Source organism: Suillus bovinus, assembly GCF_016758785.1.
Source record: "Suillus bovinus strain UH-Sbo-P2 chromosome Unknown EDB93scaffold_142, whole genome shotgun sequence".
NCBI lineage: Eukaryota > Fungi > Basidiomycota > Agaricomycetes > Boletales > Suillaceae > Suillus > Suillus bovinus.
In genome coordinates this window covers 17,105-41,913 of record NW_024542198.1, presented here as the reverse complement: position 1 = coordinate 41,913, position 24,809 = coordinate 17,105, and the positions used below count along the sequence as shown (strand labels likewise).

Sequence of the window (24,809 nt, the reverse complement as noted above, 5' to 3'; positions counted from 1 at the left end):
AAATTTATCCCGTGCCGCCGGCTGGCCCGTGCACTAATTAGACACATTGAACATTAATGATGCTTGAAACTCCTGAACTAAAATATACTACCAAGTACACTATCAAGCTGGGTATCGCCCGTGTGTTTCAATCTTTTTCGAGGCTGCTCTTCTTTACTTTTACTACCCTCAGCTGGGCGCTTCAGCTCAACTGGCCCTAAACCTTTTTCCTGTCTTTTCTCGTTACGCTTGTCTAATACTCGTGCGAGTTCTACATTTTTGAGGTAATCGCGTTGTTCCGTCTTCGACTGCGCAAGCTCGACGCGCAGTTTAGCGGTATGAATGGCAGCTTCATGAGCTGAGGTTGCAATGAGTGTCCTGCGTGTTCATGCATGAAGTGGAAACGCGCACCTATTTGCTCAGTCAACATGTTCCATTTGAATTTGGGGAGATACTTCATAGTCCAAACGTCATCTCGCCAACGGGTGCCCTTCTTGCCGCCGATCGGCTGTGCGTTTAGCATCTCTGCCACAGATCTCGCGACCTTTTTATCTTTAAACTCCACCCAGCCTTCAGTGAAATGCGGCTTTTTGGTGGACGTATACTTTCGGCGGAGGTATGCACGCTTGGCGTCTTGACAAAAATCCAATTAGTGTGCAATGGCATGGTGAAGAGCAGACACACCTTCTTGTTGAAGATACACCCTCCCCACTTCACCATGGGCACTCATTAAATGTCGTACTTTGGCAGGACGCATACCAGGAGGTATTCGTGAGATGTAGATTACGCCAGTGCGAGCTTGCGCAGCATTGAATGTTGCCAGCGCTTCAGGCGTCAAAGGCTGGACTACCTGCGGACCAGCAAACCCCTCAGCTTCCATTCCTTGGTTTATTGGGATAATAGCGATAATCGCTGATGGAATTACAAGGACCGAAAACAAGAGGTGTGCGAAAACTAAAGTTCATGACATCAACGCTTCAATGAAGCGGCCCGAGGTCACGGGGTTTCTATCTTGGGATCTTGACGCCCAAAAATTTTCGGCTAGTACTATCTTACATGCGCATCTGCTAAAAGTATGCCGCCAGTAATCACATATGACCCCAGGAAACACGTCGGGGTTCACCCAGAACGCGTCTCCCATGTTTCCAGCACAAACTTTCCTGGACATTTCCCAAATGAGGACCACTCATGGGACCTGGAGAGATTCAGGAAGGTGCGTCTTGGCGCTAAAGCTTGATACATATTCGACTGATCCATGGCCATGCAAGGATAGGGATTGACCGTCAAAATAGAAAGATTATCCAACCGTACCATTGAATTTGATCTAGTCGGAGTGGATGCATCCATCGCAAATGCTTTCAGGAGAATACTGATCGCCGAGGCAAGTCAACCTAGGTTTTCATTCGCAGCGCGACCACGTCTGATGTACTCTATAGGTTCCAACAATCTGCGTCGAAAGAGTTTACGTTTGGGACAACACTTCAGTTGTCGTCGATGAAGTGCTTGCGCAGCGGATAGGCCTTGTGCCTCTAAACGTCGATCCGGCCTTCATGGATATGAAACAAGGCTAGTTGAAAAAAGTCGCCGTGGATCTTCTTCACGCTAATCCGTTCAACAGGTCCAAATGACCAGGCTACTGACCGCAATACGCTTGTGTTTCGGTTACAAGTTGCCTGCGAGCGTCGGAAGAATGCGCCGAAAGACGCCACGGACCCAAACAAACTGTATATCAACCATGAGGTCCTGTCCTCGCATCTGAAATGGGTTCCGCAAGGAGAGCAAGAGGTCGTTATGGCAGACAATCCCCCTGCACCTACGAATCTAAACATTGTGCTGACAAAGCTACGGCCTGGGCAAGAAATTGACATGGAGTTACATGCTGTCAAGGGAGTAGGGAAAGATCACGCAAAGTTCTGTCCAGTCGGTGAGTCACCGCTCTGAAGTAGTTGTAGCTGGATTTCTAACCTCCAAGTAACAGCGACGGCGTCATATCGTCTACTCCCGTTGGTGATTTTGAACCCAGAAAAGCCCGTGCCTCCAGAGCTTGCAGACAAATTTCAAAAATGCTTCTCGCCTGGTGTTATTCGAGTAGATCCTCGAACGAAAGCTGTTAATGTGGATGCCAAAAACACGCGAAACGAAACAATGAGTAGAGAAGTATACAGACACCCAGAGTTTGAAGGATGCGTTCAACTCGCTCGAGTCCGAGATCATTTCTTATGTATGCGTCGTGTCCTCTCCTTGTCTTGCGTGTTCTGACCGATATCCCTGCATAGTTAACATAGAGTCTGAAGGATTTTATCCTCCACAACGTCTACTTCCAGAGGCAATTGCTGTCATGCGAGCCAAGATTGCCACTATCAAGCGTGCCGCGGAAACACTACTAAATAATGGTGACGGTCTAGGTGACGTTGAGATGGCAGGTGCTTAGCTACGTATGCTACCCCCTAGATTCTGACCACATACTATTTCTACTCTGTTACTACTTTCGTAGCTGTAAAATAATGCAGGTGCTTTTCATTGGTCAGCGGAAACTATTGTACAGTAGATGTGATCTATGTGATGAGTCCTCGAGTGTGTACAGTTGTTCAAAAAATGATTCAGAGTTGTAATGGCATAGTGAAATCATTAGGTTGCCGAAGTCGGGCCATGGTGGCTACGTCACAACCTCTGTGCTGCTTTAGAATCTAGTATGATTCTGTGAACTTGGTCCCATCCTTGAGGCAGTGTTGAACTGAACATGTTTGTAAAAGGACCGGGAGAACCCTCCCCCCAAATGGTCTCAAGTTCAGGAAGTATGTCGAGGAGGATGCGAGCAACCGCTTCTGGGTCACTGATGTGAGAATCAACAAGTCTGGGATGTTTGACCAGTCGATTGCAAACACCACCGCCTGGTTTATCATCCCGCAGTCCATCCAGCTTGGTGGCGTCGATAGCCAGGTTGAAGAAGCGAAGATTAGGGCACAACTCCAGAAGCGAAATGAGACCGTGAAAGGTGATCTCAGAATTCCGATTGCCACGAACCATGCTGAAATCTTGAAACGGTGTTGTCGCATCCAAGTGCAATGACATCATTGGGCCCGTAATAGTAAAGGGTGGCATAGGTGGGAGTCCAACAGGCAGGGGTGGCACAGGAGGGAGTCCAACGGGTAGGGGTGGCACAGGTGGGAAATCGTCGTCGTCGTCATTGGGGAGGTCCATGATAGGTAAGGGTTGGGAAGGAACTGGCGGATATAGATTGCGACAGTCGAACAGCTCAAGTTCCTCCAATAGTGGCCAAGCAGAAGCCATGGCACGCAGATCATCATCAACGAGCAAGAATAACGGTGTCATCATTATGCGCAATACGCGAAGGTTGCGGCATAGGAAAAGGGGTCTGAACACATTAGAGCCGTTGACACCGCCGCTCAGAAAGGCGGGGACGTTCATGCGAAATTCTTCAAGGTTGCCGCAAGATGCATTTTGACTGATAGGTTGCAGAATGGGCTCGACTGTTTCCACACCAGCATCCCCCGACCGATACACCGGAAGGAAGATATCTAAAGATTTGGGTAATGTCCTTATCGCTTGAAGGATGGAATTAGCAGTCGCTAGGCTGTTGGCTTGAAATTGGAGACTGTGCAGTGATGGAAATGAGAGCGAATTTGGGGGCAGATTGAGGTCAGATGTGTTATCAACACGCAACCGAAGGATTCTGAGAGATGACAAAGCAGAAAGGCTAAGGATGCATTCGCAACCCACTGGGCTGTAGTCCAGCACCTCGAGCTTCTTCCAAGAGCAAATTACTCGGGATAAGAAGCTTTCTGCTATAGCTTCGTATCCTTCTGACAGATAGAATAAGAACCCCAGTGTATTCAGCTCCGGACAGAGCCCCCTTATTTTGGAGAGAAGTAATGGGGTGGATTTCGGGTTCCACTGAAAGCTTGATATGCGAAGAGACAATAAACGTGGATTGAGCAGTGGCCAGAGCAGAGCAAGACTAAGTTCATCAGCCCAAGCTAGGTGGGTGAGATTGGGAAGGAGTGGAGTGGGAATTTTAAGAACGTGAAACACTCCCAGATCATCATGGACAGCTGTAGCCCTCCAGCCGCCTTCGTATCCAGAAAGCTCTACTTTGTGGACGCGATACGCGTACTTATGAAAGACGGATAAATCGGGTCCCGCATCGCTGTTAATTTTTGATGTGCCCTGTTCGAAAAGCGGATTAGCGTAAGGAACAACGTACAGATACTGGAAACCTACATCGTCAACGAATTCCATGTTAGTATCGTAGATGCACGATACTAACGGGTACAGGCTACGTAGCTCGTTCCATAGAGCATCCAGCGAGGCATCGCTGAGAGCACTGCAAGTTCTGGCGAGTGCTGCGAAAGTCCGACGACTGATTTGCAGACTATCAGCCTTGATGAACGCGAGGATATGATCTAAGATGTCTGGAACGAGTAGCGCACGATGCATTTCCGGTTGTTGGTCACAATGTATAGCTATAAGTGAGCTAGATAAAATATTTTTGTGAGAGAAGGCCGGCGAGGAGAAAGCAGATGCATACCTTGAGGCTTGACTCCCTCAATGCCACGAACAAAGAGCGAGACAAGAGTAGGGAACGAAAAAGGCAAAGTGATCGCGCGCTTGACCGCATTCGGATTCAAGTCACGAAATTTTCAAAAACTCCTTGTCACCATAGCAAGTGCCAAAAGGACTTACCTTCTTTAACTTCTACCGTTTACTGGACGAAACTGCGGTACATTGTGGTCTTGGGTGAAGGAGCACGCTGTTCATCATGTGGCATGTAGGTCTTCTCCCACTGACGCATGTGCTACAACAATCAGATGGGCCCGACAACTTCTCGTAAGATGTTCCTGTGAGAGTCTCGGAACCGGTTTCCGACATCATTCAAACGGTAGCGAGTTTTCTAATTCACCACCAGGATTTATTGATCAGAACCCACAACTATTCAAATCTCAGTCGCGCGAGTCACATTCAGACTCTCAACGTGATGTAGCTCAGCAAATCCACACGCGTACTGGGTCTGGCCAAGTTCAGTTTGACGAACGCATTTTAAGAACATAGACCAATATGCTGCCAGTCAGGTGGGTCCAATTATATCCTGCATCTATTGCCGAGTATTCCTTGCGAAGCGAGTAGCACATGTTTCAATCAGACGTGTAGTGGCTATAAAAGGTCTTTCCTTGACTATCATCATGTTATCGAGTGCCATCCTTGTCATCAATGTTCAACATAATGTGGGCCCTTGTGTCCCTCCTGCTTACAGGTCTTGCCCGAGCAGCTATTCCCAACGCCATGCTTCGCGGCATGCCTTCTCTCCCAAAGCTCCCAATGCCGGATCGTTCTATTACTTCACCGAATGGCACAGCACTCCCACCCCTCACGACTGTCTATTACTTCGATCAACTCATCGACCACAATAATCCAGACCTCGGGACCTTCCAGCAGCGATACTGGATGAGTTGGGAGTATTACGAGCCCGGTATGTTGTGAGGATTGAGGTACAGCTTCGAGTAACGTTGACCTGGTGCATTGAAGGTGGCCCCATCATCTTGATGACCCCTGGAGAAACTGATGCGGATGGTCGGTTCACCATTTTTCATTGGCAACTTTCTCTCAAGCACTTAATTTTTAGGTTACGAGGGCTACCTTACCAATGAAACTATCAATGGCCTCATCGCTCAACAACAGAATGGTGCAACCGTCCTTGTCGAACACCGTTTCTTTGGCTATTCCAATCCATATGACAACCTCACGTCACAGTCTCTCGCGCTCCTCACTATCCAACAGGCCATCGATGATCTCGAATATTTCGTCAATACCGTTGACCTTCCCATGCCCGGGGGTGATGCTGTGAAACCAGGTCAGGCGCCATGGATACTGATCGGAGGAAGTTATTCAGGTGCCCTTACGGCTTGGACAATGGTCAAGTGAGTAATTTATCAAAATTTAATATTTGTTTCAGCTCATGATTCGCGTAAAGCAAACCAGGGCTTTTCTGGGCCGCATATGCATCTTCTGCGGTCGTAGAAGCAATCACGTACGTCACTTTATTGAAATCACCACTCATGTCTCATTGATATAATTCCTTCTCCCACCATCATGATAATCTTAACATATTTGCATTACAATATGGTCATTCATTCATTGAAATGGGCTTCCATTCAACCAAAACAGTGACTATTATGGGTATTTTACCCCTGTTCGCGAGTACATGCCACAGAATTGTTCCTCTGATGTAGAGGCTGTGATTGCCTACCTGGATGGGTTGTACGCGGCTAACGACACAGCGGGAATCCAGACCCTTAAGGAGGCATTTGGCCTTGGCGATGTTGTACATGTAGATGATTTCGCCAGTGCACGTAAGTCGCTCTTATCCGCTGTTTAGTCTTGAATTTTTGCAGGGAATGGGCATAGTGGTCTGAAGTACTTCTGATCCACGCAACATTTGTAATTTATATTGCTTTCACTAGCGCGCGGAGTTCCTCCTTTTCCATATACTTACCTTTTAAAATATTCTATCTCTTGAATTGTTCTGCTGCCTTCTTGACTCGACTGACTCTGTTTGAACCAACAGTTCAATATAACCTATTCGATTGGCAATCTCTGCAGCCTGACGTCGGCCCAGGAGCGATGTTCTTCGTGTTCTGTGATGCACTCGAGGTCAAGAACGGTGTCAATGCCGGACCCGAAGGATGGGGGCTTGAAAACGCCATATACTCTTGGGGCAACTTCTGGAATACCACATACTACAACTATGGTAGGCGGCCCCCTTGATTCTGATTGATGTGGCTAAACTTGATGGTACAGTCTGTGGATCTGAGGATGCTGAGTACGTATTTTTTGGGACATAATCGTCCAGATTGGCTGACTGTGAAGCTAGAACTTGTCTCGGGACCTATAACGCGAGCCAGTCCTACTGGACCAATGTTACCATAAATGAAGCAAACAGGTCGTGGTTTTGGATGGTGTATGTATTCTCTTTGCTTAGAATATTCACTCTGACAAATATTCCAGGTGCAATCAAGTGGGGTGGTACCAGGTTGGCCCTCCTGAAGGTCAGCCCGCCATTGTGAGCCGCATCCTCCAACCCATTTACGAAGAGGTACGTATATTGTATTCGAAACACGAGCATTCTTGAACATAATTTTCAGCGCCAATGCGTGAACATGTTCCCCCAAGCTTTCGCCTATCCACCTCAGCCGAGCACTGCGCAGACCGACATGATGTATGGCGGTTGGAACCTGGATGTTCCACATCTCTTCTTCGCCAATGGCCTGCGCGACCCTTGGCGCGAGGTAACTGTCTCTGCTGACGGACTAGATAAGGCCAACACTACCAGCATGCCGATCTATGAAGGCGATGGATTCCATTGCTCGGATTTGATCACGGAGAATGGAGTTGTAGACCAGACCATCGCGGTCGTGCAGGAAGCAGGATTAATGTACATGAAGGAGTGGCTTGCTGAGTGGACGCCGTCTATGTGATAATATTGACAGGACTTGTGGTTAGGCAAGTTATTTATGTATTTAGAGTAACTTATGGGGAGAAGCAGTCTCCTGTAGGCAGACCCAATAGGGGGAAGATAAATTTCTTCTGACGTGTCGATGCCAAAACACGTACATTATTTTATTCTTCTGGGCTCCTGCGTTTGCTCTGTATGTGATTAAAATAAAAGGCAAAGTCGCACTCCGCTCCCTTAACGACCCTGTACCGACTACCGCAGGTATGTATGGTATTCATTCTTGATTGTCTGCAAGCATCACCTACAGCGAATTATATCAGTGTGAGGCATTCCCGACCATGCAAGCCTCCACATTGAGGATAGCGGAGTTCAAACTAGTAACCCGATATAAGCTTGTCCTCATGGATCCATTTATAATACATACAGCGGCCTACTGCACATGGCCATCACCTTGAGGCCTATCTCACTCCTCCTATTACAATATAACCCATAAGCCATGCAAGGTGTGTTGCAAATTTAAGACTACTGTCCGCATAATCATAGTCAGCCGCACGTCACCTGTCTCTGAGTGTCACACAGACACGAAAAATGGTAGCTTGAGGACTCCCGAACTTCTCTGGGTAACCGGTACATTTACAAAACTACATTAGAAACGTACACCGGTCGTTCATGGTAATAGTAATCCAAGGAAGTTTACACGTAGTTATACATAACAAATGCATCTGGATTAGATCTGGCTAACAGGCCGTGGCTGTAGCATTTCTCGCCTTATCTCTGAATTCCATTATTTTCTGACGAACAATGTTCCACTTGTGAGGCGTCATGTTGTGTGCGGGCAGGTGTTGAGGGGGAGCTGGCAGTAGAGCATTTGGCCCCGCAAGGGGATCAAGCTCAGGAAGTATGGCGAAAAGGATGCGAGCGACCACCTCAGGATCGCTAATGGGCGAATCGATAAGCCTCGCATACTTGACCAGTCGATTACAAACTCCACCACCTGGCTCATCGCCTTGTAGATCATCCAGTTTGGTAGCGTCGAGTGCTAGGTCAAAGTAGTAAAGATTTGGACATAACCTCAAAAGCGAAATGAGGCCGTGAAAAGTAATTTCAGCGGTTCGTGATCTGACAGGGAAGAAAAGGTCTGGTGGCGGAAACGCTGGAAATACTGGAGGGGGGATGGTAAATGCAGGTGGGTATATGAACTGAGGTGTCTGACCAGCATTTGCCAGAGGTAGCGGCATAGGTACATGGTGGGGTATGACAGTAACCACTGGAGCTTGTGAAACTTGGTTTGGCTGGCCAAGACCCGTAGTAGTGATGGGTGGGAGAGGTAGTTGAGGATTGAGAGGAAGTGGGGGTGGGAGTGGAGGGTGAGTGTGAGTGTGAGTCGCTACACGTGGTCGTAAATCGATCAACTCGAGTTCCTCGAGCAATGGCCAAGCGTCAGCCATACTTTCCAAATCGTCGTCACCAAGAGTGAATGGCGACGCCATTCGTAGGGACAGTGTACGAAGTTTACCACACACGAAGAGCGGTCGTAGGATCTCGGAAACATGGTCAGGATTATCTCCAAGAAGGAGTGGGAGATTCAGGCTGAAATGTCGAAGTTCGTGGTGCAATGCATCTCGACTGACGAGGCCCAGGAGGACTCCGACAATTTCCGGGCTGCAATTTCCTCTGCGGGACCGCCCCGCAAACACGTCAATCTTCAAAGATATAGGGAAGCTTTTCATCGCTTTCATAAGAGTGATAGCAGTGTCCAGGGTGTCGCTTTGGAACTGGAAAGTATGCAGCGACGGAAATGAAAGCGAGTCTGGAGGTAGGTCAATGACAGATGCAGCGTTGACTTGCAGACGGAGAATTCTGAGAGATTTCATCCCAGACAGGTGTTTAAGACCTTCAAAGGTCATGGGGTTGCAGTCCAGCTCCTCGAGTTTGGCCCAAGAACCGATTACCCGAGATATGCAATGCGAGCTTTGAGTTAATTCTGAGTCTATATGTCCATCCCAAGAATGAACTTGTAGCGTCAGTGATGTGATTTTCGGGCATAGTAGAGGAATTTTGGTCAGGGAAAATAGAGTGGATGATGAGCTCCAGCGGTGGCTGGGTATTTTCAGAGACAGCAAATGTGGACCGAGCAGATGACGAAGTAGATTGAGACCCGTCCCAGGGGCCCAAGCTAAGTGCCTGAGATTCGGTAAAAAGGGGGATTTCAGTGGATAATAGAGTAATGCGCCTAGATCCTCGGTAAGAGATGGGTAGCCACCGTTGCGTCTCAAGAATCTTTGTTGTCCGGAAAGGTCTAATTTGCGAACACGATGAGCATATTTATCGAAGACCGAGAAATCTGGTCTCATGTCATCATTGGCTTCAATCGTGGACTGTGAGATAGAATGTGATGATTCAGCCTGAATTGTAGCAAACAAATGTAATAGACATGCCTCATCGCTTGAGGGTATAGTGTTTGCTGAGTAAATACACGATGCTAGCGGACGCAAACTATCCAGTTCGCTCCACAAAACGTCCAGAGAAGCCTCGCTGAGGGCATTGCAGGTTCTGGCTAGCATGGCAAAGGTATATCGCCCCATTTGCTTATCCTCTTTGATAGAGGCAAAGATGAGGGCTCGTACATCTGGAATGAGCAACGCATGATGCATGTTGGCGTCGTCTGAGATTAGAGAGTTACACGGTCAACTAACACAGACAGCCTGACCATACCACCTGATACAGGACTGGCTTACAAATGCTTCCAAATATTAAGGTATTACGCTAGGCGCGAAAAAGGAATTTATTTCACGCGCATACTCCCTTCGTAAGGGAGGATACTTGAGCTCACCTGGCACTCGGGATTTACATCGAGTGGTGATTTCAGCCTGCGCTCGCAAATCACTTTGCCATGCCTCGGATTCGTAAAAGTATGTAGTTAATCAACTCGATGAAAATATACTCATTCGTGATATCGATACCGCGGAATAGAAACATCCAAGCGAGGGACGACCCATCAACGTGAAAAGTTGAAGCATAAGGTCTCGCAGGGCAGGAAGAAAGCTAAGAAAGAGACTCGGAAAGCACAGGCTGCTGGAAAAAGTGAGTACCGTTCGTTGCGTCAGGCGAACTACTTCGTTCAGGACTTTGAGACAATCATCTTTGCATCTATTTTTTTTGCTCGGTTGTTTGTTTCCTTGCGCTCATAGTCTTTGTATAGTCCAGAAGAAATCCAAAAAAGATCCCGGGATCCCGAACAATTTTCCCTACAAGGATCAAATACTCGCGGAAGTTGCAGAGTCACGACGACAAGTAAAAGCATTGATCCATTCGATTTTCCCCTACTCACTTGATTGCACTCCAGGCTGCAGAGGAAAAGCAACGACGTAAGGATGAAAAGCGTGCTGCTCTTACTGGACTCGACGTCGAAGATTCTCAAAAAAATATCATGAATGTTGACCCCAACGAAAATCAAAATGATGGGCAAGGTTTTGACGGCATTATGTCCCTTCGTCCCGCACCTCCAGTTCCATCCAAAAAACAATCTGCAGAACCATTGAATTCAGAGCCTGTCATACCGGTCATCGAAGGACCTCAGTCTCTTCGCGAGGTGTTGCAAAAAGCGGATGTTCTGCTACATGTAGTGGATGCACGGGATCCTGCAGCAGGCCTCAGTGAGGCTTTGTTTAAGGAAGCGAAAGGCAAAGATATCGTACTCCTCGTGAACAAAATTGGTAGGTCGTTTGTCCTGTCTGCGAACGACACTTGATTAATTGCATTTAGATTGCGTACCACGAGAATCTCTGGTATCATGGCTCTCCTACTTACGATTAACGTATACCGTCCTCCTGTTTCGTGTGGCAGAAGCTTTCTTACCATCTAAAATTAACCCGTCTCCGGCATCGAAGAAGATTCCTGTCAAGTTGGACGATGCGCTTGGCTCGGACGCAGTTTGGCAGCAGCTAAGCGAGCTCAAAGCCAAAAAATCTGGTGAGGAGTTGGTTGTAGCCCTAACGGGAGTGACCAATGTGAGTTTCCTCGGTTGATTATGCGTCGAATCATTGTTGATTGAATTGCCTCGTCCAGTGTGGTAAATCTGCGGTTATCAATTCTCTTGCTCGCGCACATCTACTACCTATCTACAATCTGAATTCTGCGACATCTGCAAAAGGACCTTACACGACAACATCAGCAAGCGAGTTAGTCTTGGAATTTCCTGACAAAAAGGGGGCAAAGGTGCGGTTGATTGATACCCCAGGATTGCAATATGTCCGTGCGGAGGATATAGAAGAGCAGGAGAAGGAAATGACGAGAGCAAAAGACATCCTGCTCCGAAGTCGGGGGCGGATCGATCGACTTAAAGACCCATTGTTTGCCGGTGAGTGTCGTCGAGTTGTTCCTCTACCTCAAATCTGACGTCCATGAAAGTTGAGCACATTGTGTCTCGAGCAGATACCCAGGATATGATGCTGGCATACAGCTTACCTGCTTTTTCGAAGGGCGATCTGACCTCATTCCTTGCTGGAATGGCACGTGCGAGCGGGCTTATAAAAAAGGTGCGTTTTCCGAGGATATGATTCAAGCGCACGCTGATATCTGTGGTATGTAGCGTGGTGCCCTGGATCATGCAGGTGCAGCGCGCATTGTCCTCAGGGATTGGAGCATTGGAAAGTTTGCGAGGTATACCATGCCGCCAGGGTCACGGACTACGTCCTCTTCAACAAATAACGAAGAAATTCTGGCAATGCTGAAGAGCCGGAAAGAGCTACGGAAAGCGGTGAAACTTGTACAGTTGCAGCCTGGAGAAGTAGAGAAGAGGGAGGTGATATTGGACGATGTGTGGGTTGCTGATGAAGAAGTCAGCGAAAATGAGGCCGATGCTGGAGATGAAGAGGCAAGCGGAGACGAGGACGGTGATGAAGGCGAGTCCGATCAAGGCAGCGATTCCGAGAGTGGTGAGGAAGAGGTTGATGAGGACGAGGATGAAGAGGAGGCACCCGAACTGTTGCCCCCGCCCAAGCGAAAGCGAACGGTATCTTTTGCTGTTGTACCAGCTGGAGGGAAGCGGCAGCGAAGGCCTGGCAAAAATGTCTCATAATAGAGGATATGACGTATATCACATACTGCGGAAGGTTTTGATTCTGACTTTCTTTACACGCTTCCACACGCATAACTATAACCACGCTGTCTACATGTGGGAGACTCCAGTGGTGTGGGCTTGAGTTTACCGTGACATCAAAGTTATATAGCCTGCAGTTGATGATAGTTGATGAAGGTGGTCAATACGCCCAGTATGGCTCGTCCGACTTTTCTCCAGAAGGTACTCCGAAGACCTTCTCAGAAATATGCTACAGGCACAAGCCGCACAACATCAACAAAAGCCCTTCAACCTCAAGAGCAGCCCCACACGAGGGATTTTCACTCAACCAAGGGCGAGCTGCTTCGTATAGCCTCCGAACTCAATCATGAGGATCCGCTTGAGGAGTCAAACCACGAGAGCCGACATGGTCTCCAAGACAAGTCTTGTTCATTTATACAGGTGAGTTACCATAAATACATTTTAGAACACATGTATTGACATCTATCTTTGCTGAAGAACGGCCAGGTTGTCCTTACCGCTGCGACAGCGCTGGATTCCGGAGGACATGTTCCCAGTGTCTCTATCGCCACTGGCGTCCATGGCGAGAAGCCACAAGTACCGCGGCAAGAAACAGTTTGGGAGTTCCACGCTTGCGATGCAGATCAATCTATAGATCCCGCTCAGCACGACTCTGAAGAGGTGTTTTACACCCCTCCTACTACGCCTATATCTTCCCTTCCGGCCTCTTGCTCGCAGACTCCAGTTCACTCTCCATATTCGACACCCCTTCACTCTGCTGCATCGTCTGTTGCATCTATAGGATCTGACAATCCACAGGCTATATCTGTTTCAACGACTTCCTTGACCAAATCTTCTCTGACTACCACAGTCACCGTCAAAAACGAGCCAGGGCATCATAAACGTAATTCAACCCACCGTCATCTAACTTATACGGACCAGGATTGGGCCAAAGACGTTCGGTGGCTTGAGGCCTCGCAATATAACGGGCCTAGAGGCAAGAATACCAGACACAATACTTCGCCGAACAGTGTTTCAAATGCAGCATCACGCTCTGCCTCATCTTTACCGAGCACTGTTTCCTCACATACATCACGAACGTATACGACGCACGTGCCTTCTCAAATGCATGACCTTCCGAAAGTTGAACCTCCATTTCCGCATGGACGAAGGTCAAAAGGTCATGGGCACATGAAAGCAAAAGTGATGCGTGCGATGGTTGGCATGTCGGTTCTTCTTGAAGTTGAGGAGGACGCCTACCTGTGTGGCGACCCTGCTGGAGCGGATAAGAGTATGTCTCACAAGCGCTCACAGTCTTTGACATATATCCCAACACATACTCTTCAACCACCGAGACCGGTGCGACAGGAGCCACCTGCGGCTTCATCACGGTCGGCACCGAGGTTGACCAGACGCCGTAGTTCGTCTTATCCTTCATTATCTCGCGATGGCACACCATCACGGTCGCCATCAACCCGCTTGCACTCTCGCGCAACTGGTGTAACTTCACACTATGGCGTATCTGGTGCATCTGCATCATCTGTCAGCGTCGCGTCTCGTCCAATGAGCAGCGCCTCTCGCGCAACTTCCTCAACCACAAAATCTCCCTATACCTTGGCGCCATTTAATGCCCTAGACGCCCTTGCTGCGCACGCATCGTCCTCACGCGAGGCAAACGCGCTTCCATCAAGTGGCACACGTGGATTCACCAGTCTTGTTCTTCCTCATGCGGCTACTTCTTCAGCTACATCTGGATCGAACTCTGGTATTGGTTCTTGGCGCCCCTGGAAAAAAGGTAGAAGGGCAACAGCCGCAGAAAGCCTGGGCGCGGGACTCGGGTTTGGAGATAAGATTGATCTTACACGAGCTGGACTTGCACAGACGACCATGGCTAGCGTGGAGATTGTTCGTGGAATCGCGTCTGGTCATGTAGAATGCCAGGAATCGAAGCCTTCTGGGCCATCGTTTGGCTTGGGCTGGTTCTCAAAGGATGATAACAAGCAAGGGAAGGGCAAATCTCGACAGGTCCCTGCAGACAGTCCACTCGGTTTCACAGTCTATCGAAAACCTCCGGTTTATGTAGGCGGAAGTTCAGTGCTAGTGCAAATATGGGCTGTGGGGCTAGATGATGTGGATGCCCGTCTTGTGGGTGTGCATCCGCCGCCATGGACGCAACCATCGCCAGGGACTCCTCACAGGGCCGAGGAAAAAAGTGAAGGGAAACGGCCTGTTCCACTGGGCTATATTCCAGGACGATCTTTCGTTGGGCGTATCCTCGAAGTAGGGTGGGATGTTGACAATCATTCTCTCAAGAGGGGAGAGTGGGTCATCGGTCTCAATAGCGTGCACAAGGTTTGTGTTACATTAATACGTGATTTAATACAAATATACTGATTCGTTTCCAAGTGTGGTGTTTTGACTGAATTCATTATCGTTGACCGACATCGCATTCATTGCGTGCCACATCCTCACATGCCTGATCAGCCACTTCTGGTTCTCGCCTCACTGAGTGAGGATGACAAGATAGCGCAGCGCAATTCTCTTGTATTTCCTGCTGTGAATGAACCCAAGGGTCTCACAGTGGACGAGCTCGCTCTACTTCCGCTTTCGGGTGTTCCTGCTTATCGTGCTGTGCGCACATTGGCGCACATAACACGCGCATTAGTAAAGCCTGATGTAGCTGTACGCCGGTTGCGCGGAAATGAGCATAGTCCTGAGGCTACCATGGACACTAATGAAGATGACGTTGTCATGATGCGTTCCATTAAATATGGGTCGGCAGAAAAGCGGCTCGACACAATGCGGCCTCGTATATTAATTTTACGTGGACATGACGGACCCGGTGCGCTAGCCCTCCAGATGCTCGTTCGCGCTGGGTGGTCTGTCTGGGCTCATGTACCTGTACCATTTGACCTTCCAGGTCTTCCTCACGAGTCCGAAGAAGACCTTCAAAACGAAGAGAAGAAGCGTACGTTGGCAATACGACGAGTTATGCTGGAACGCATTGAAAAACGGCTTCGTGGGTGGGGCGCAGACGAAGTTTTATTTGTTCCCATCGAGACAAGTTCCGCACTCCAGCCAACTCCGCGGGACAATCCTTTTTCTTCATCGCCATCCCTGCACTATCCACAGTCTTCTTCTTGTTCCGCTCATTCGCAGAACATATCTCCCTCACCATTTTCACGCTCGTCGACGTCGTCGACAATATCGTCGCCATACTCATCCTCCGCACATGGTCATATTTCCTCTACATCTCACTCTTGTTGCGCATTACCTACTCCATATTCCTATACCGGACTTCCTCTCACTTCATATCAGACTGAAAAAACCTCAGCGACGGCACTTTTCACCTACTTGGCGCGCGGGCGCGTTCGTTTTGACGCGGTCATCGATACAATCGGGGGTCGTGAAATTTGGGAGGCCGGGCGGGCATTGCTAAGCCTTCCGGTTCACGATGCCGCGCGAGCCAGCATCGAGGGCCAGTTTACCACGCTGGTAGGCGATGCACCCGACCGTGTCGTGTCTACTGCAAGCGATCATTTCCGTGCGGGCGTGCGAGCGCTTCGCATCGGAAACGCCAAAAGCTCTTTGCAAGTTCATGATGACGCCGAGTCATCTCCAGCAAGTGTAGGGCTCGCCAGGGGGAAGCGGGACAGAAAGATGAAGCCTCGACCGGTGAACTACGCGTGGGTGAATGTGATGTCGGACGTGGATTGGGAAGGTGGGGATGTGCGGGATTCGTTGAGCGCAGTACTGGAGATGGCAGTAGAGGAAGACGTGCGGCCTGCCGTCGGTCTTTCCGACTTTCCGGACTTGTCGAAAAAAGGCAAAGAGAGAATGAAAAACAAGTTTGGGGGTGGGGACGGGGAGACACTGGGAAAAGTCATCCCGTTCGAGAACACGCCTCAAGTTTTCACTGTTGGAGGTGGGCTTGAGCACGGCGGGACAGTTGTGTCCAGAATAGCTGGATAATCGTTGGGCATCATTCTTATGTAAAATATGTACACTCATATTTATTATTACCATTATTTAGGGGGCAGGGATGAGACATATATAATATTCGGCCATCTATATATGCAAGCTCGAATCACAAGCTCGAGTGAGCGTAGGACAACAAGGATTTGAGAAAGTGATACTATGAGCCCAGTTGGCAGTACTGGTAGGAGACAAGCGATCAGCTCGCCATCCAAGATATAGGGAAATTTTTTTTCGCCGATTCACTCAGGCCGCCGACTACTTATCCTGAATCATCGTCAGTGGCTGTTGGGAACGGCGATATACAAAATCCACCTACTGAACAAGCGGGTACCTCCCCTTCCTGCGGATGACTGGGAGACGGACTGCCCGGGCCGGAAATTCAAATAAGCAAAGTTTTCGTCTTGGAAATACTTAGTAGGGTTTGTTAGTTTGTCACCCCCGATGCAGAGCAAGGTTGGGGGAATAAGTTAATTTGTCACGCCTGATGTGTTTGCTCTAGTGATCGCCGCGATAGTGCTGGGAGAAAAAGGATGAAAAGCAAGCAGTACGTTGTACAGCATGACGGGTGATGGCTACCTATCTCGTGGAACCTTTGTTTCAGACCTTGAAACCACCGATTTAGAAATGTCAACCGGCCCTAGTAACTTGGCAAGTGAAGCAGTATCAGCACAAAGAACAGCCAAATATCTCCCACAAAAAATAAAGAAGGGCGGGGCGAAGTCCCACAGCGAACCATGTTCGGAAGGATCGCGCAAGGTCGGATCGTGGGAGGATGGATTTTCCAGACGTCATTGAGATTTGTGAGTCCCTATCAATCATCTTCATCGACGTGTAAGTGGCAGTGGCTGATCGGACCATCTTCTGCTTCTGGGAACAAAGCGGACGACATCCACCCCAAATCTATGATAGAATCACATCATTTGTCTATTACTTATCACTGCAGATAAGCTGCTGTTGGCCTAATTCCAAGCCTCAAAGCTTGATGTTCCTCCCGGCGACGAAAAATGCCACTACCTCACAAATGTTTAAATACCCTGCAATCAGAAGGTGAGTGTATTGAAACTCTCAAATCACCGCAGTTTTCTACTTACACACACTTTCGACCCTCTGGTGTGTCGTGCATCGTGCACCTGTCTTCATAGAACACTCAGTCTGTACCTTTGATAATCCTTAACCAGCTACTCTGCCTGACAACCCACCGGTATCTTAGACATGCCTCTCGACATCATCCCCAACATGGTGGATCCTGAGACCGTGTTCCGAATGGAACAAAGTGGTCAACCACTTGTTGTGTATGATTGTGAATTACAGGGGGCGCCCTGCGGAATGTTTGTGGAGGGAACCACCAGTGCAGTGTCTGCCCACCTACGTAGACACGGTATTACTGGTCCGGACAGCGCCACCACAACATGTACCTGGGATGGCTGCTACACGACACTCAAGAAAGGGAGTATGGCAAGGCATATTCTTACTCACCTTGGTGTCAAAGCACGCTGCTCTGTGTGCGGAATCGTAAGGTGTCGCTCTGACGTCCTCCTTGAGCATGTCGAATCCTCTGGACTATGCCATCTCGGAATCGCCGAAAACGTCTCCGGACCCAAAGGACATATTATTTACCCTACGAGTTGGGCTGCTGGCAATGAGCATCAGGTCTAATCCTTTTGATGTCCGGTATGTGATTCGATCTGTTTCATGACCGGTATTGTTTACACAAGTTACTTTTTTTTCGACTAGGGAGTCTAGCGATATTCGCTAGGAAGCTTGTTCGAAGAAATAGACTTGCAAGATGTGGGGGTTCTGTACGCTACACGGTGATATTCCTGGACGGTAGATGATTTGTTATTTGTAGTCAATATTTCATAGTATAGTTATGTATTGGACTCCATGGAGTATTCTCAATAGGACATAAATTGGACACAAATATAAAAATTACTTTGACCTTCCCCACTTTTCGCAGGTAATGCATGTCCTGCCGGTGCGTGTCAATACGTCACCGCTAATTTTGTGCAGAGACCGAATTGACGGTTCGAGCTCTTTGTCCCAAAAATAAACACTTGGCGCCGGGAGACGGACTGCGAGTCTAGGGTCCAGTGCAAAAATAGCAGCGACTAATTGACGCGCACCATAAGTATATAAGGAAGTTTTTTTTCCGCCGATTCGTTCGCCTGCATTATCGACATCCTAGTTCGAGCTTCTCTCCTCAGAATCGTGGTAGAAACAGTCAAAGATCCGGAGGTTCCTCAAGTTGATGATGCCAGCAATATCTACATCATCCTCGTCATCCTCCAGCAGCAGAAGGGCATCTGTTAGTTTTGTCCGACGTATGAGGCGTGTCACAAGAAGCTCGTCGCCATTGGAGGTTGAAGCTGAAATGTCTGGGCTGATCACATGAAGGCAGTGTGTAAGGATTAACGTACAATGACAGATTTGCAAAGAAGTCTTGACGAACCGTTCAACCTCCAACCAAATGGTATGCCAATGCGGAGGAAGTAATGTCAAAATAAACATGCAGCGACTCACTCGTATAGCAAGAGAAACATGGCGATTCACTCGTTTGAAGGATCGTCGGTATGGCGGGGAGGTAAAAATAGAATTTGGTGACCGAGTCCGACTCCGAGGTGCACGGTACATACTTACCTAAAAGGCCCCTCGACAGTCACGCGTCACAGTCGATGTAACGTAACATTAGCAACCAACCATATAACGTACTGAACCATGGCGGTCCCGGAATTGTGCAGCAGTCCTACACTGATCTTTGCATTTGCGCTGTATCAATGTAACAATTCAAAAAAAACCTAGCTTATAGTGGGTATACTTACCAGCTATCAGAGTTGTAATCCGACATGTCTGCGTGCCACGTCGTCACACGCATGAATATCCAGAGTGTCACAGTCACATGGAGGTTTCCTGAATCCCTTCCCTTGCGACGGCCTCGAGGCAAACACACCATACCTATCACCCGGATCACTGACTCAGCAGCCGGTTGGACAGAATGCCAATGACATTCATATAAAAACCGTTCAATTGGAAGGCATGAATCTCAACACTCTCTTCTATCCCAGCGGCCTAGTGTTGGTCCGCACCTTTCACTCCTTTGGTGCGTCTCGCATATATCTCCAAAAAATAGTGCTGACCCATTGTTCATATAGTATATTCTTCAATCATTACGACATTTTTATGGCTCTCAATATATTGAACGTGGACCCACGAACATTTCATCAAGTGGAGCGATGCGGTCAACCACTCGTCGTATATGAGTGTAAACTAGAGGGAGTCCCCTGCGGAATGTTTATCGAGGGGACGACCAGCGCAGTGTCCGCTCACTTGCGAGAACATGGCATCACTGGCCCGGACAACGCCAGCACAAGTTGCCCGTGGGCCGGTTGCTACAAGACACTCAAGAGGGGAGGCATGACAAGACACATCCTTACCCACCTCGGTGTCAAGTTGTGCTGCTCCGTGTGCGGAGTTGTGAAGTGCCGCCTCGACATCTTTCGTGCGCATACCAGATCCTCAGAGCCGTGCCACTTCGCACGTGCCGATATTGTAAATGGACCCGAAGGTCGTTTTCTCGTCCCTACGAGTTGGGCCGCTACCCATCAGTCCTAATGATCACCTTCGTACGTTTCCTGACGAACGCTGTTGTAAGGAAGGTTTTCGGCCTTCAGCGCTGGGCGCTTGATACCAACAATACCTCCACAACCCGCACCCATACTAGTGTGCACTGCTTTTCCTTTTTAATCCACGGTCTTTTCATTTCACGATTTTCATATTATCCCAACGAACCACATCCCATAACACCTCATACTCATAGCTAAACTTTGGCCTAACCTTTTCGTTATACCCATTCCGCTATACCCTTTTAGGTATACCCGAGTCCTTCTCACTCCTACCTATACCCCTTTCAACGATCCCACTCACGCTTTAACGTCTTTCGTCTCGTATATAAACGCTCCTTTAACTTCTTGTACCGACAGTCACTTGATATAGCCATTCATTAACATTTGTGTTTTTACCTTCATTTGCGTTTGCCTCACATCACACTCGAATCTGATACTATCTCATGTAACTGTTCTCATGTAAGTTACGTGCACGAATATGTAATGATTTGCATAAGAGGCCTTAGACACTTGTGTGATGTTGCAAACTTGAGGCGCCACTTCCAAAACCAACACTCCTTGAGATTACACTGATGATGAAGAGGCAGATGAGAACGAGCCAGGGCCGTAGAACTTTGAAGGACTACGATTTTCTGATCGGTGAAACTCAAAATCGATCACACGGGAATTTATTTAGTAGCCGGTTCTTGTGAAGGCCCCGTGGATCTGCGGGTCCATCCGGCGCACGAAGCGTATATACTAGGTACATGGTAATTAGACTCAGCTAAGCCCGGGACTGATTTCAATCATTTGCAAGTTGCGAATAATCCTGAAGGTCGAGAATTTATCTCACTTCACTTTGACAATATCTATGCTAACTTGAAGGTGAAGACATGTGTAGTGGGATAAGAACGATGCACAGAGAATTTACCTTGGACTGGAACGTCAGAAGGGACATTCGACTTTTGCAAAACAGTTGCGTGTCAGAGCGTTGGGATAGATAGATCTAGAACGAACTCTAGTGAGTTCCCCAGTGTCTATCCGAGTCAGATTCCGAGATAGGCGACGATGCCGCGATGCTCGCGGATCCCAGGTGCCATCTTCATCTTCATCAACATGTAAGTACGGATGACTGATCAGACCGTCTTCAGCTGATGATGCTAACTGGATGACATTATCCCAAATTTTCTGGTTCCATTCCACGAGCCCGCCAACACCGCCGACCAACCATGCACATGACTGGTTGTCTGGCTATCTTTATAAGGACTTGGCAGTGGGGACTCCTCGAAAGTTAACGAAACTATACAACTGATTGCAACCCAGTACGCAGATAGCTTGCAAAAATTGTTGCGGTTAACACAGCGATGTGTGCCAAAACGCAACAACTACACACACCGGCGTATTATCATATCTCTGATCGGCTAAGTACGGTGGTTACACCGTTACCGGTTAGGACCCAGTGGCTCTCCGATCGGGATTGAGCAACGTCGGAAATTGACGACTTCAGGTGGTTTAGCATTCGCTGTGCATGCGAGGGGTTGGAAGAACACTACTAGGATGCCAGTATACTAACAACTTACCATACTGCCTCAGCACTCAGCCTCCGAATAGTGCGCTGGCGGGATGAATGCCAAATAGGTGACCTTGACATAACGCTTTGACTTGAATAACGATATCATCTCACACGAAAGCTATCAGTCGTAGCATCTGCACTAGCAAATGCGTCTGACGCATCAGAACGAACGTAGGTTACTAAGCCATTGTGCTCAGGCAGCGTCTGGAAGGTGCCTCCGCCATCTGGGTCCTTCGATGTACTGACCATTTTCTTTCTCAAAGAGATGAAGTATGAAGTTACGGCATTAAGTTTTTTCTTAGAACAGGTTTGTCAGTCTGGCCTGCCGCTGCCGGTCCTTCCCTTTCGCCTCGTTGGTGGCAGGTTAAGCCTCAATCCGCTTTTCTGGCTCACGTCCGCCTTAAATAAAAACTAGGACCACGAACACCCCAGTTAACATGCGCCTAAATGCACTATTAATAATGCATGAGCTAGGAAAATTGATCGCAAAGAATCCCTGGGGTCTCGAGTACGATATGCTTTTAGGGTAACCTTCAAATACAGGAATTGTCGAATCCACACCACTTTTATCCACTTATTTGACTACACTCTTCACTCCTCTGGTACGTCAACCGTCCGTCTCGAGAAGAACAGTGCTGACCCGCGTACATATAGTATATCCTTCACCATCTATATGCCTCACAATATCTTGAACGTCGACCCCGAGACTTTTCTTCGAGTGGAACAACGCGGTCAACCACTTGTTGTATACGAGTGTAAACTAGAGGGGGTCCCCTGTGGAATGTTTGTGGAGGGGACGACTAGCGCAGTGTCCGCACACTTACGAGGACATGGCATCGCTGGCCCAGACAACGCCATCACATGTTGTCCGTGGGCTGGTTGCTCCAAGACACTCAAGAGGGGAGGCATGACAAGACACATCCTCACTCACCTCGGTGTCAAAGCGCGCTGCTCCGTGTGTAGAGTTGTCAAGTGCCGCATCGACCTCCTTCGTGCGCACATCAGATCCACAGAACAGTGTCATTTTGCACGTACCGATCTTGTCTATGGACCTGAAGGTCGTTTTGTTGTTCCTACCAGTTGGATCACCACTGATCAAGTCTCATGATTTTGGATATATCACTTTCATATATTTTCTGACGGTCACTACTTTATATTAGTTAGTGCTTGTATATACAGCGAGATTGTATGGTAGTGTCATACGTACGAATGGATATCCGTGGGGAGACTTTAAATCGGAGTTTAAGGTTTTGCAGTAGCCCCGATCAGGTATGTGCCATCTTACATCAGGGCCCAGGCCGTTCGAGTCAACGCCATGTGCACACGTGACTAACCAACGGAAGCGGTGCATTCTGATGGTCGATAATAACTCGAATCCGACGTAGGGACAAACTTTTCACTACGACGAGTTCGTGAAATTCCCGACAACGAAGCGCTGCGTTGAATCAAACGCCTGCGCAAAATACACTTGGTAATTGCTTCTTGATCGATAACGCCATATATGTCAAGCCTCCTGATGGAGCAATCATTAATGTCAGAACGAGTCGTTCAAGATGAGTGAACGTAAGTTTCGCTCAGCCTGGTTTGTGAAGCCTTCCACAAGCCTGCCAACACTCCCTTGGCTGCATATGCTGAGTCGCTACATGCAGTATTGTTGTGCCTGACCTTTCTTGCAATCGCAATCGGTGACTTGCTACTCTTCATGGAAGCGAAAGTTGATAGTGTAGAACAAAGTAGTAGAGCGATACGAAATGCGGAACGGATACAGGCAAACAGTCGAGGATGAAATGAACTTTGAACTTGGTTTTCTGTCTGAAATAGCGAACTCGGAAACCATGTCTTGCTTTCTTCAATAGGGAAGTAACGAGAACATTGCCAACTTGAGGCTTGCTGGAGGATGCCCGCCATGAACCTCTTCAATCACTTGTGCCTGTACGAACGAGACCTCTTGTCCATGCTTTCGCCCATCGATAACTGAAATAAGAGACCATGACTTGCACACCTTTGAAATGGTTTCCGCTGACAGATGAACTATCACCAACGACTACCGTTTTCAGCCTGGTTGGAGGAGCTTGTCGCACCATTGCCTGAAGGACCATCATAATCCTTGCGAGGGCTACTACCCCTAGGAGGACTCCTGGAGTAGCTCCCGCGCCTTCTATAATCAGGTGAGTAACGACGAGGGCTGCGACGATCCCGCCAATCACGGCTGTCACGACCGTAAGGGTCCCTGTCCTTATCGCGATCGGAGCGGCGATAATCGCGGTCACGATATGAGTCACGGTAGGAGTCGCGGTGATAAGAGTCGCGGCCCGAGCCTGAGTAAGTATCCCTAGTCGAACGACGATGACCCATATATTCGCCAGGGGTTGGTGCGTGCGGTCTGTCAGTGACAGAATAGTCAACCCGAATGCGACGTCCATTCAATTCCTACAAAGAATATTAACAAGGAAGGCATACACATGAGGTGAATAACGTACGACTCCATTAAGTTCCTGAATGCAACGAGTAGCTTCTTCGGTGCTGGACATTCTGATAAAGCCGAAACCACGAGAACGGTCGGACTAAAAACACGTTTTGTGGGTTAGGGTAACGAAATGGACAAAAAGTCGCCGTACCCTCTGGTCATACACAATTGTCACTTTTTCGACTCTTCCAAAGCGAGAAAACTCCTCGTCTAAATCCCGCTCTTGTGTCCTAATGCTTAATCCAAAGACCCCCAAAACCTGGGAGGGGTTGGGCGCCTTCTTTGCCCCATTAGCGCTTTACGAAACACGAGGGAAACGTGTGGAACGTACAATTGGAGCATGTGTTGGCTTTTTAGGAGGCGGAGACCTGCGCTTTTGAGTAGGACTACGGTAACCGGTGCTGCGGGCTCCAGGACTTCTTGAACGAGACCGACCGCGTGGCGGGGCAGCGTCTCGGTCTCTGGATTCTGATGCAGTAGTGGGTGCTGGTGCATTGTATGCATCTGAGTAAGGGTCGACTGAAGGAGCAGTTGGTTCTCCGTATTGATCCTAACAGAATAACAGAAAAGTTAGAAAAAGTGCTTGACGCCCAAAATCGGACGCACCATGGTAGTTGAAGTTGAAGAAAAATTTGGCGTTGTTTGTTTCTTGTTTGTCTAAC

At 48.4% G+C, this 24,809-nt stretch overlaps 10 protein-coding genes across 10 annotated transcripts; 6 read left to right on the top strand and 4 right to left on the bottom strand.

Moving 5' to 3' along the window:
• Positions 1 to 15: 15 nt before the first annotated feature.
• Positions 16 to 917, bottom strand: EDB93DRAFT_1186147 (uncharacterized protein). Its single transcript, XM_041450808.1, has 3 exons — positions 664 to 917; positions 391 to 612; positions 16 to 337 (listed from the first exon to the last, which is right to left on the bottom strand). The coding sequence occupies exons 1-3, from the start codon at positions 857 to 859 to the stop codon at positions 78 to 80; spliced, it is 678 nt and encodes a 225-aa protein (XP_041301161.1). The 5' UTR covers positions 860 to 917; the 3' UTR covers positions 16 to 77.
• A 46-nt stretch (positions 918 to 963) lies between these two features.
• EDB93DRAFT_198231 (DNA-directed RNA polymerase) lies at positions 964 to 2,730 on the top strand. Its single transcript, XM_041455666.1, has 6 exons — positions 964 to 1,192; positions 1,253 to 1,360; positions 1,416 to 1,545; positions 1,598 to 1,903; positions 1,958 to 2,200; positions 2,256 to 2,730. The coding sequence occupies exons 1-6, from the start codon at positions 1,055 to 1,057 to the stop codon at positions 2,408 to 2,410; spliced, it is 1,080 nt and encodes a 359-aa protein (XP_041301160.1). The 5' UTR covers positions 964 to 1,054; the 3' UTR covers positions 2,411 to 2,730.
• On the bottom strand, positions 2,227 to 4,593 carry EDB93DRAFT_198165 (uncharacterized protein). Its single transcript, XM_041455665.1, has 3 exons — positions 4,529 to 4,593; positions 4,222 to 4,474; positions 2,227 to 4,167 (listed from the first exon to the last, which is right to left on the bottom strand). Exons 2-3 carry the CDS (start codon positions 4,435 to 4,437, stop codon positions 2,641 to 2,643), a joined length of 1,743 nt encoding a protein of 580 aa, XP_041301159.1. The 5' UTR covers positions 4,438 to 4,474; positions 4,529 to 4,593; the 3' UTR covers positions 2,227 to 2,640.
• A 615-nt stretch (positions 4,594 to 5,208) lies between these two features.
• EDB93DRAFT_1269903 (serine carboxypeptidase S28-domain-containing protein) lies at positions 5,209 to 7,682 on the top strand (the record flags this gene model as incomplete). The annotated part of the gene is made up of 10 exons (XM_041454307.1): positions 5,209 to 5,467; positions 5,524 to 5,568; positions 5,621 to 5,915; positions 5,969 to 6,025; positions 6,163 to 6,347; positions 6,563 to 6,745; positions 6,796 to 6,817; positions 6,869 to 6,955; positions 7,003 to 7,090; positions 7,140 to 7,682. 10 exons carry the CDS (start codon positions 5,209 to 5,211, stop codon positions 7,470 to 7,472), a joined length of 1,554 nt encoding a protein of 517 aa, XP_041301158.1. The 3' UTR covers positions 7,473 to 7,682.
• A 196-nt stretch (positions 7,683 to 7,878) lies between these two features.
• Positions 7,879 to 10,168, bottom strand: EDB93DRAFT_1186129 (uncharacterized protein). Its single transcript, XM_041450807.1, has 2 exons — positions 9,889 to 10,168; positions 7,879 to 9,828 (listed from the first exon to the last, which is right to left on the bottom strand). Exons 1-2 carry the CDS (start codon positions 10,102 to 10,104, stop codon positions 8,188 to 8,190), a joined length of 1,857 nt encoding a protein of 618 aa, XP_041301157.1. The 5' UTR covers positions 10,105 to 10,168; the 3' UTR covers positions 7,879 to 8,187.
• Positions 10,169 to 10,343: 175 nt separating this feature from the next.
• EDB93DRAFT_1269895 (P-loop containing nucleoside triphosphate hydrolase protein) lies at positions 10,344 to 12,616 on the top strand (the record flags this gene model as incomplete). Its single annotated transcript, XM_041454306.1, has 8 exons — positions 10,344 to 10,362; positions 10,424 to 10,534; positions 10,653 to 10,744; positions 10,797 to 11,166; positions 11,216 to 11,460; positions 11,519 to 11,810; positions 11,861 to 11,988; positions 12,042 to 12,616. 8 exons carry the CDS (start codon positions 10,344 to 10,346, stop codon positions 12,528 to 12,530), a joined length of 1,746 nt encoding a protein of 581 aa, XP_041301156.1. The 3' UTR covers positions 12,531 to 12,616.
• Positions 12,617 to 14,417: 1,801 nt separating this feature from the next.
• Positions 14,418 to 16,502, top strand: EDB93DRAFT_1096330 (uncharacterized protein; the record flags this gene model as incomplete). Its single annotated transcript, XM_041446773.1, has 3 exons — positions 14,418 to 14,882; positions 14,937 to 15,569; positions 15,849 to 16,502. 3 exons carry the CDS (start codon positions 14,418 to 14,420, stop codon positions 16,500 to 16,502), a joined length of 1,752 nt encoding a protein of 583 aa, XP_041301155.1.
• Positions 16,503 to 17,397: 895 nt separating this feature from the next.
• EDB93DRAFT_197940 (uncharacterized protein) lies at positions 17,398 to 18,534 on the top strand. Its single transcript, XM_041455664.1, has 4 exons — positions 17,398 to 17,555; positions 17,618 to 17,658; positions 17,719 to 18,179; positions 18,243 to 18,534. The coding sequence occupies exons 1-3, from the start codon at positions 17,491 to 17,493 to the stop codon at positions 18,162 to 18,164; spliced, it is 552 nt and encodes a 183-aa protein (XP_041301154.1). The 5' UTR covers positions 17,398 to 17,490; the 3' UTR covers positions 18,165 to 18,179; positions 18,243 to 18,534.
• Positions 18,535 to 19,751: 1,217 nt separating this feature from the next.
• Positions 19,752 to 20,012, top strand: EDB93DRAFT_1055689 (uncharacterized protein; the record flags this gene model as incomplete). The annotated part of the gene is made up of 1 exon (XM_041444750.1): positions 19,752 to 20,012. A coding segment is annotated over one exon (261 nt), but the record flags the coding sequence as incomplete, so codon positions are not given.
• A 3,360-nt stretch (positions 20,013 to 23,372) lies between these two features.
• On the bottom strand, positions 23,373 to 24,780 carry EDB93DRAFT_197777 (uncharacterized protein). The gene is made up of 5 exons (XM_041455662.1): positions 24,754 to 24,780; positions 24,479 to 24,697; positions 24,299 to 24,424; positions 24,161 to 24,244; positions 23,373 to 24,110 (listed from the first exon to the last, which is right to left on the bottom strand). Exons 1-5 carry the CDS (start codon positions 24,754 to 24,756, stop codon positions 23,715 to 23,717), a joined length of 828 nt encoding a protein of 275 aa, XP_041301152.1. The 5' UTR covers positions 24,757 to 24,780; the 3' UTR covers positions 23,373 to 23,714.
• Positions 24,781 to 24,809: the final 29 nt, after the last annotated feature.